This window comes from Phaethon lepturus, unplaced genomic scaffold (assembly GCF_000687285.1).
Source record: "Phaethon lepturus isolate BGI_N335 unplaced genomic scaffold, ASM68728v1 scaffold12449, whole genome shotgun sequence".
Taxonomy (NCBI): Eukaryota; Metazoa; Chordata; class Aves; order Phaethontiformes; family Phaethontidae; genus Phaethon; species Phaethon lepturus.
In genome coordinates this window covers 525-11,048 of record NW_010564203.1, presented here as the reverse complement: position 1 = coordinate 11,048, position 10,524 = coordinate 525, and the positions used below count along the sequence as shown (strand labels likewise).

At 37.6% G+C, this 10,524-nt stretch overlaps 1 protein-coding gene across 1 annotated transcript; it reads right to left on the bottom strand.

Moving 5' to 3' along the window:
• Window positions 1-5,735: 5,735 nt before the first annotated feature.
• LOC104626779 (ELAV-like protein 2) lies at window positions 5,736-7,208 on the bottom strand. Its single transcript, XM_010294799.1, has 2 exons — window positions 7,168-7,208; window positions 5,736-6,698 (listed from the first exon to the last, which is right to left on the bottom strand). Exons 1-2 carry the CDS (start codon window positions 7,185-7,187, stop codon window positions 6,368-6,370), a joined length of 351 nt encoding a protein of 116 aa, XP_010293101.1. The 5' UTR covers window positions 7,188-7,208; the 3' UTR covers window positions 5,736-6,367.
• Window positions 7,209-10,524: the final 3,316 nt, after the last annotated feature.

The following is a 10,524-nucleotide window of genomic DNA, read 5'->3' as shown; positions in this document are numbered from 1 at the left end:
AAACCGCTGTGGATCAGTTTATACAAGTGTTGTATAGGTAACAAAATGGAACTAATTTGAAGATTAGTTTTGCCCTTTCTGGTCTTCCCTGAAGTCTGTAAAAACCTTGTTCTTAAGCTTTTAATCTGTTACATGCACAAATCTATTTGCATGGCTTGGATGCACAATGAATGGGTTGGTTAATAACAGATCAGAGAGGTGGGATGGGGAGCACCACACATGTCATGTGGCTGACAAGTGTTAGCACAACAAACAGGAATCTGAGGAAGCCTAAACTCACTTTACTGAATATTTTGCCTGTACAAAAAAAGCCCACCATCAGTGGGCATCATTTATGGCAAGCATTACAGTTACAGTCAAAATTCAGATTTGTAACATACCTGAGTTTGTGGCAAAAAAATGGATACTGCAGCTGTTTGTAATGAATATGCACCACACCACTACAAGAAAGAATTCAACCAGAAAGTCTCTGGAGTCATAACTTCTCAGAAAACATGAACTGTTGAACAGGGAAGACAGGCAGCTTGAAGGGTACAACTTCAAATGCTTTGGATCTATCAGAATAGTGCCAATGTTAAAATAAACAGAAAAATAACAGAAAATAAAAGCCTGCCACCACACTTTTGCCTGTTGTGTTTTGTATGATGGCACAAAGCAGAGATAGTAGTAGAAAAGAAGGTTTCACTTTGACCTATCTCCACCTTTGTTCTGACAGAACAGGCTGCTAATTAATACCTTGCATTTCTAATAATACCAAGCTTTTGAGACCAGTAGACATCAAGAAGTAGTGGACTAGCTTTCAGGGATATTTGATCTTTTATTAGAGAATGTTGTCTTTCCTAAGTGTTGGCAAATAGCCTCGTCAGCAGCTGGGTGACTTGCAGAAGGTTTTATCTGCACAACATTCATGTAAACACTTGAAACTAAGAACATCCTTGCACTCAAAGCAACAGAAATACATGTGATGTACAAAGCAAGGGTCCTACTGCACAAGTGAGTGTAATTTAACTTATTAAAGTTGCTTCAAATTAAAATTTAGCTTATTGAGTTGCTTTAAATTAAAATTTAGCTCTCATGTTTTTGTAAACTGTGCAGTGTTTATAATTGATACTCTGCCAGCAGTTGTAGCAAATTTGCTTATAGTATTACAGGGTCACTAACAATGTAATGTAAAAATGTCATGTTGACTTAAATTCACATATGTATGGGAGTCACATGATATAGTACATAAAATAAGACATTTTATTAACTTTCTGCAGTTATGCTTGGTTTTGAGTAGCCTTGCAAGTACAAAAAAATTAGTGTTTTCCTTGTTCGCATTTATGTCCCAGAGCAGAATGATGGTCAAAAGCAGAAAATAGGAGAGTAATTGTAAGACAAGACAGTACTGCATCAGACTTGATAGCATAAAGTTAGGCAACCTCTTAATACACTGAAGTCACTCATGTTGCTTTGAAGATATCTGGAAGTTTATATTGCTTCCTCAGTTTTTGTCATGCTCCCCACACTTCTGGTAACTAAGTCATGCTTTTCAGATTAAAACTGCTCCTCACCCCAACAGACTTCCTACATTATCACAGTGTACCTGTTCCACTGCCTCCCATCCAACGACCCAGTTTCTCTAAGCTTTGTTTTTAGCTACTTGGCCCAGATGACCTCTGATGTGCTAGCATATCTGCTGGCCCAAAGTATTAGTCATTACAATAGTAGTTTTGTAGACTGGTGCCTCCACAGCAAAGTTTCATTTGGAAAATTTCAGTGTAAAAATAGGGGAATTCTTCTTGGTTTTGAGATGCACACATTGAAACAATGAAGGCTCAATGCCACAGCTGGGCAGACAAAGCCCAGCGTTAAAGCAGGTGCAAGCACAGTTGGATCAGTGTTGGCAGGGTTGACATAGCACAAACCCAGGCTATTATTTTTACCCATGATGGAGCATCTCTCATTGTGTTATTTCTCAGTAGCATAAAAACTGAGACTCTGCTAGTCATAAAGCAAAGCTATACACGTTTTGATAGTAAGACCTGACCAGTTGCTGCTTTTCAAGATTTAACTTAAGTCACCATTCCTATACATTTAGTCACCTTCAGGTAGTGTGTTTGAAGTGACAAAGGGACATAGATTTTAAATGCTCAGTACCTGCTCAGTACAGGTAAGAGTACTCCAGACTCACTAGTCCTTGATGACCCCTGGGTGTTATGCAAGAAATACACACCATGTACAACCCCAGCGGACAACCACCAGCTTTTGGTGCAACCAAATGCACCTTTTTCATCCACACTGGGAAAATGGTCTCTTGCCAAAGGAAGGGTTTTCTAGGTGCAGGTGGGAAGTTCACCTGTGACAGTTGATTTCATTGCATATATCTCTTTCAGAAGAGGCCACACAAGCCTCAAGCATGTTTCTGCAATAATGAAGCCCTTCCAGAAGTGCCCTAGCTAACACTCATTTACCTGAATTACAGCTCACCCTCTGCCAGGGTCATGATTCCAGCTTGTCTTAGCTACCATTGTTAGTACCACACAGATGTTTATACACCTTCCTGAAACTCTTTATTATTTAGTCCAAAAAGAAACTAGTCCTCCTCCACCATATTGCATGAAGCAGTTTCACATTTTATCCCTTAGCTTTATCATTAAACTTTAATATAGTAAGGAAATTACTTCCTCTGTATAAATTTGTATCAGGTTCCTTTACTCATGAGCTCTGACTACCCAGAGGTGCTTAGCTACATATAATCACATTTTTCAGCACTGAACTCTCCTCTGGGCAACTACACTTGTAACTGATGATTTTTGGTGTTGCTCCTTGACTGCCTGCTTATACACAGCTAACCCTCAAAATATAAGCAGTTTTGATTTTAAACTGAAGGCAGTTTATGAACACATTTTGTCCTCATTTCATGTAATAAAGTAATTCAACTGTAGCTAGTTACAATGTACTCAAACTAGTGTAAGTTGAGAACTACAACTATCCTTCTGTGAAAGAGTGCAAGCTGAACGCACAGATGCCCCTGCTGGAATATGAACTCCAAATACAGCTCATTTGCTGCCAAGCACTCTCTTGAATCCTTTTCATTACTCCAACTACCAAAGAACATAACCATATAAAAAGTCATCAGTACACACTATTTCTATAACTAAATACAAATACTAATACTGACTCTTTAGTCAGTCTGTTTATGAATGACGTTGTGAAGTACTATTATCCATGTGTGTTGTTCACAGACTTGTGACCCCATCATCCAAGTAAATTCAACTCCACCACACCACCACACTGTAGTGGTAGGAGATGTTCACCCATGGGCATGCTACAAGGTTTTGTATCAAAAACATCTCACAGTAGAGATGTAAAAGAGAAGGTGAAAGAAAACAGTTAAAAGCTATTCCACATAAGACACTTTAGGAATTGTATTCTCACTGATAGAAATTCACTCTCATTCAACTGAGCAAAGCAAATGAATTTAGGAGTAAATGTACTTGAAAAAGGCAAGAGACAGTTGACTGATTTTTAAAGAATTTCTTCAAGAGCCAGGAAGGGAAAAGGAACAGCCAACTAAAGTTAACTGAATATCCACTCAATTAATGGAGCCCAGACATTAAAGCAATTAATTAATTAAACAGCAAATGAACATTGCAATAAAGAGCAAATCCTTCCCTCTCCTCTGTATTTATTCCTAACACACTAGGCATTAACTTAGCTACACTGAATAGCAGTCTGCTAGACAGACAGCAAATTTATTTTTACTGAATGTGTTTAATGATCCTCATTTATTATACCAGACTAAGTATTGAGTGGTTCATATAAAACCAAAGTTAAAACACTTGATACTAATTCTAACATAACAGAACCGGTACACAGCTCTGTTTTACCTCCTTGGTAACTGTGATCCTAAGCTAAGTTAAAAGGAGCTCAAGAGCTTTGCAGAAATCCTTCCCTCAGATTGCTTACCCATTAAAGCAGAGGACAACATGGTAAAAGACCTGCCCATGACACTGTTTTCCCTTCAACTTTGTTTATTGATGTACTGAACATGAAAAAGTACAAAGGATCCAAACACAAAAGAAAACATGTACAACCTCTTAAATACTCAACAGAATATATTTTCTATTCCAACAGATGTGAATTAAGTCATACTATACAACTTCAAATAAATACCAGCCTTATATTTTACTAAGTGCTCTGATAAACACTGTAAAGTGAAGCCCAATTTACATGCCTTCTCATCAATGCTGTTAGTTGCTACAGTAGTATAGGAAAGAAGCATGTAGCTACTGTTTTCCCCACATTGGAAAGTTTGTGATTTCTATAGTATATACAATTTTTAATGCAGAGGATTAGCTTTAACAATCTAAACGTACCTAAGAATGAGGAAGTGCTCAGGAAGCCAATTGATTTTTGAATAGCATTGAGTGGGTCAGCATGAAAACTCGCTTATTCACTTTAGCACGCGCTTCACAGTATATGTACTGTACTATACTGAAAATTTTTTAACTACAAAAGAATAAGAACCAAAAGCAACTGCAAAGATTGTGTACAACTATGTTATGCATAGAACATTGCTTTTTCTAAGGGGAAGCATATGAGCATCTCAGTTTATACAAAAAGCAGGACGTAACTACATAGTTGTCAGTGCATCCTGGTGAAGGCATCAAACCCTCAGCTTTTTTAAAAATTTAATTATAAGCTAGATGCTAATCAGAAAATATTCTGTTTTTTTTTTTTCCTTAAATTTCTTCAGTACATGGTAAAGACTTTTTCTATTTCCCCAAATAGTGATTTAAGCATCATACAAAGTTAAATTTCAATAGCATACAGGTATTTATGGTTTTTGTATGAAAAATGTAAGGAAATTTGTTCAAAACCTATGATTATACTCATTTTTACCACAAACATATTTATAAACAAAAATGTAGCATCACCATAAACAGCTGAAGCTAGACTATCTACAGACAAAAATAGCAACAGATTTGATGCACTGTAAATTCAAGTCCTCAGGACAACAGAAATGAATAAGCAGACCTCAAGTAACAATGTTAATGCCATTTACAAAGAAAAATTTATACAAAAACATTCAAAATTGAACATCACTTGGCATGTAACTTGAAAGGAATTAAATCAAAATTAGCTGAAAGGTTCATAACTCAAGGTCTTATTTACATTACACAAAGCTCAGGTGTTAGCCTTGAACATAACTTTCAAAATACCTCCAAATATATCCAACTCAGGCAACTTCTGCTGATTTGCTACTGCGCAAACCATGCTCAATGTCTTTTCTTAAGACAAAACAATTCTTCAAACAATAGCAAGTACATCACTAAACACCATGAGCTCTATCTGAAGGGAATTCTTTAGGAAGAACAGATTTTTTTCCCCCATCTCTCAGTATTTTAAGTTTCCTGCTTGCTCTTAAGATTCTTTTTTAAATTTTCATTTGTTTCAAAATCACAAATTAATGTGAGCCATCTATCACTTAATAACCAGGATGATCAAAGACTCCACTGATGATTACAAAAATGAAACCAACAGTGCATCCCACTGACTCTACTACTTAATACAAAGGTCTCAAAAGTATTTCTACATCATAAATCTTTCTAAATTTTCCCCAACAACTGCAAATTTCCTGGTAAGTTTTAAAAGCTCACTAGGTGTCATATGAAGAGATTTCTCAAAGTATTCAAGTCAAAATATTGTTCCAGGACCAGTAAAAAGTTTCTCCAAATTTTTTTTTTCTATAAAAATAGATGCTTTTTTAAACCCACATCAAAGAGGCTCTTATCTCTTTGGCAAGGTACTGCTTTACGAAAAGTTCTCCAGTATTCTTACAATAAGCTTTTATAATGTGTTCCCATTCCCCAACCCAAATGATAATTATAAAATAAATACTGCTTATAACTTTATAAATAAAATGTAAACTTCAAATACTTTTCTTGAACAACAAAACAGCATTGTATTAACATGTATAATTAAACAAGGCAAATCAAGAAACAACAAAAAAAACTTAGAAGGTGTAACACAAAGCCTCAATATTTACTCATATGTAAAGGCAGTCATAAAAAGAAAAAACTTCTTCCCTTAGCTGAAACATTTTAAAAGGTCCACCTTCTTCAAAGAAGGCAATAGAATATGCATTGTGACAGGTAAAAACCCTGTACCTCTTGTCAATATTCAAACACAAAAGATATTTAAGAAGTTTAATTCAAATATTAGCAATAAAAAAATCTCACATATTCTTAGGATGCTAAGTAGTCATTTTATCCCCATTTCCACACTGGCATACAACAAAGGCATTTACTAATGCATAAAGCTTCTTGTAAACTGCCTTTGTTGTAGAGTTTTCATGTATTAATGCACTGAGAATAACTTGTTAGGCTTTGTGCGTTTTGTTTGTTTTGAAGGAGACCTGCAATACTCTGTCCCCAAGGCGGTATCCATTCAGGCTGGCTATTGCCATAGCTGCCTCATCATAGTTTGTCATAGTCACAAATCCAAAACCTTTGCACTTGTTGGTGTTAAAATCACGGATGACCTTCACATTGGTTACTGCTCCAAAGGGTCCAAACATTTGCCAGAGGATACTCTCATCTGCATCAGGGGCCAAGTTGTACACAAAAATGCACCATCCAGTTCCTGCATGCCCAGGGATATTAATTCCAGCCAAACTGGTCATTCCATCAATGGTCATCGGAGGAAACCTACTGAGGAATGGGGGAAACAAAATAGAAATAATAAAGTAGCCGTTCATAGAAAATCACAGCAAAGAAATTTAAAAATAAAAATTGATGATACAGGGCTTTTCACAGCATGAATACAGTGGCCAGACTAATAAGGTAACATGGCAAATAATTGTTTTTCCTCAACTGCACAAATACTATCTACAATGCTACAAACAATTAGAGGAACACTGCTAGGTCTGTCTGAAATGAAGTAGCATAGAAAAACAAAAGAAAAGCATGCTACAAAACCAGTGAGGATTAGTAAGTCATTTGAAACAGGAATTCCATGGAGCTGGTACAAAAGTATTGTCTTTCATGCACAATGCACCAAAATGAACAATTTCAGCTGAGATATCAACATGCAAAAATCCAACTTAAGTCTTACAGAAAAAAGTAAAGAGTATGCAGAGTACTTAATTTGGTTATTATGAACCTAACAGTCCTTTATTACCTCTTTACTCCATAAGCCATGTTGAGCAGATTGTCCAACCTGCAAAACATTTAGCAAAGTGTTCAATCTTTAGATGTTTCCACCCTTTAATCTTAAGGAAACATGGTATATTACTACCACGTCCCTTGCACTGTACAGAACCTCATGCAAAGTTAAAGTGTCACCACTGAAAGAGCTGTTGCACCTTATTACACCTGATACAGGTTAGTGAATACAAAATCGGTGTTCTTGTGCAGTAGCCACAGCCATAAACAGTTCAGGAAGTGCAACCACTATCACAAGTTTAGCCTAAGTCAAATGCTGTTAGCATAAAGTTACAGTCAGTGACCATCTCAGTGAAATTTCCCAGATTACTAACTTGTTTATGGAAGCTTCTGACAGTTTGCTAATACGAATACCCAGACAGACACAGGCTTTTGGAGCCATAAACAAATGTTGTAACATGAACTGCAAAAAAGATTCTTCATTTTCCTACTCTTTTCTAGAATGGAGGTTTTGTAGAATATACACACACGTCTTAGACTGTAAGCTTTCTCCATCTATTTCTTCCCTCATCTTCCTCCAAGCTGTTGAACTACAGTATGCAACCACAACTCTAAACCCTTTGGAATTACCTAGCCAATAACTGGAACATGCAGAGCCTACCAGTCCTATTAATTCTATTCCTCCAGTCCCTTGAAGTGAACCTCTAAGAAAACTTCTACCCTGAAGAAGCTCTGGTTTCTTCCTGGCAAAGCTCAGACATGTGAAGAGAAAGTCTTGTGAAAAGTTTTCTTCAGGACTCCACAATATATGACCTTAGGTTAAAGAAAAGGTAAACTTGATTTAGCCACTGAACCTCTGAAAGAGCACAAGAGAGGAAGTGAAAAAATGCCTGACTACTACCAATAGATTTAGTGTGGATGACAGAGTTCTACTGGCATTAACATTTGGGAGTGGAGAGGAAGGTGAAGAGTTCCAGAAACACCACCACTTACAGGTCCTTGCTGTAGAGCAGTCGGCTGTGGACTTCAGTAACGTTACAGTAATGGTATCACTGTAACAGCTGTCATCAGTTACCTGGATTACTTAAAAAATACTCTGGAAAAATTCTCAGGGGCATTCACCATACAATTTTTAAAGATTTAAGTTACACATCCTACAGAAACTGAGGAACAGTTATATATAGCTGCTTTTGAAAAGTCCAGCTCAAGATTTTTCTTAATAAGAAAAAAGAAGCATTGTAGTGATTCTATTGTTCTTCACTACCGAAGTTCACTGTGACTCTCTTTTAAGGCCTCTCAACCATTAACAGGGACAGGGCAACTGCATCAGGTAATCCTGTCTGAAATGTAAGCAGCTAAGATTTCTTGCATGTGAAAGACATAAAAGACCTGAAGCAGCAATGCAACTGAACTAAGTAGTCAGCAGAGCTGGAATGCTGCAATGACAGCAAAGCAAAGACCTAAAAATCCCAAAAAAGACAGATTTCCCTTTGCAGTTATAAATTTTGAAATTTGGCAGGGCTGTCTCTTTTCAAGAAGAAACAGCAGCCTGAAGGTCTTCCCAAAAATGTTATTAAAAAAGTCTCCAGCTGCAGTTTACCTTTTGACCAACCAGTTCAACCTTGTTCTTCCTTCCACATCAGTAAAAGTGAGAAAGATTTTGTTCTCCCTCCTATTCACTACAGGCTTGGTACCCGCTCAGTGCTTTTTGTTACCATTATACTTTTAAGGGGAGCAAGTCACAATATGGTTGTTGGTTGGTGGTCTTATGTTTGTTGCAGACATCACTTTACACTGTGAAACAAAGGTCTGAGACAATGAAGAAGGTTTTAACATGTAAAAATCTATCAAATCTGAGTTTTGTACATTTCCTTTTGTAAGCGAGGATTGTGCAAAATAAACTACTGTGGAGAACTTCTTTCATCTTAACCAAGTAACTGGCAGGAACCGGTAAGAACCAGTACAATGTTAAAATACAAGCTAAGCAAGTAGATAAGAAAAGAGTTCCTCTGCAGGACAGACAAGTTAAGGGGACCAAGCACTGCAAAAACCCACCAGAGACCACGAGAGGACCACCGACTCATTGAACAGCGCATGCGTCAGGGACATTTGAGTATGTTAAACATTTCTTGGAAATGTCACAAATATGCTAACAATTGCAATGACTATGAATGTATGTACTCGATATAATTCAGATGCTGGTAACACGAGGCACACGTTAGGAGGAGATATCCCCCATGCGTCCGGCGCTGTAATAAAGATGTCTGCTTAATAACATTTTTGATGTTATTAAGTTTGAATTTCTTTGAATCATTTGGCGACCCAGGTGGGACATCTTCTGTTCGGCTGCGGGACCCGATGAGTCTGGGACTCTCTTGGGTACCCCTGGAGCTCTTTTCCGGAGAGACTCCTGTTCTCAGTCGGATCACTGTGGGAACAGACAAAGACCCTCTGGTAAGAAGACATCTTTAAATCCTAAATTTGGTAGCGATCGATCTATTTGGGACTGTCTATAAGACGTGCAGACATGCCCGCAGGTCAGCATATACCGGGTTTTTGGAGGGGTTTATGTCCCATTTGGTAGGGGATTACATTCCAGTTTGGAGGGGCTGCATCCTTGTTTGGAAACAGAATTGGTTAACAGTTATCTGACTTTTGGCTAATGCGTTTTGGGTATTGATTATTGGTTTGTCATTTATCGGATTTTGGTTATTAATGGTAACATTTATATCAGATACGGGAGGGTCACAGAGTGGCGGAATTCTAAAGAAAAGTCCATTGGGATGTGTTTGACAGCATTGGAAAGATCTGGGGGGAGTGCTGGGAGGCAGTGTCGATAGAAGAACTTTAATTAAGTATTGTCATCAGTGGTGGCCTCTCTATAAATTAGATGATGGAGAAAAATGGCCCTTTAATGGGACATTAAAACATAATACATTATTACAATTAATGTTGTTCCTTCAGAGAGAAGGAAAATGGGATGAAGTGGTTTATGCAGATGTATTTTTTCACTCTGCAAAACCACCCTGAATGGCAGAAAGAATGTGGAATCAATTTAGCACCCCACAACCCTATAGTCCTGGCAACAGAAAAAGACAAAAATAAGCGAAATGGGAAGCAAAAAAAGATGTTGCTTGGCTTGTAGCATTGGTCAAAGATGTTTAGTTTGGTTCACAGAATGAGAGATTAGAGGGTTGTTTGTCGGAATAGATACAGTCAGAAAGAGAGAGAGTAATGGGCAAAACATTTGCCAATGCTACAGCGGCTGCTTTGCGCACCACAGGGGCCAGGTAACCTCTGGGAACCCGCCAGAAAACAACGCTAATGGGAGGACAGGAGCCAGGAGAAGTAACGTCAATGTCTAGGGGACATC

Bases quoted from the DNA above. Each gene is read 5' to 3' on its own strand.
- LOC104626779 (XM_010294799.1), bottom strand. From the start codon at position 7,187: ATGGCTTATGGAGTAAAGAG. The intron at 6,699-7,167 runs GTAATAAAGGAC...CCCATTCCTCAG, and splicing joins ATGGCTTATGGAGTAAAGAG to TAGGTTTCCTCCGATGACCA.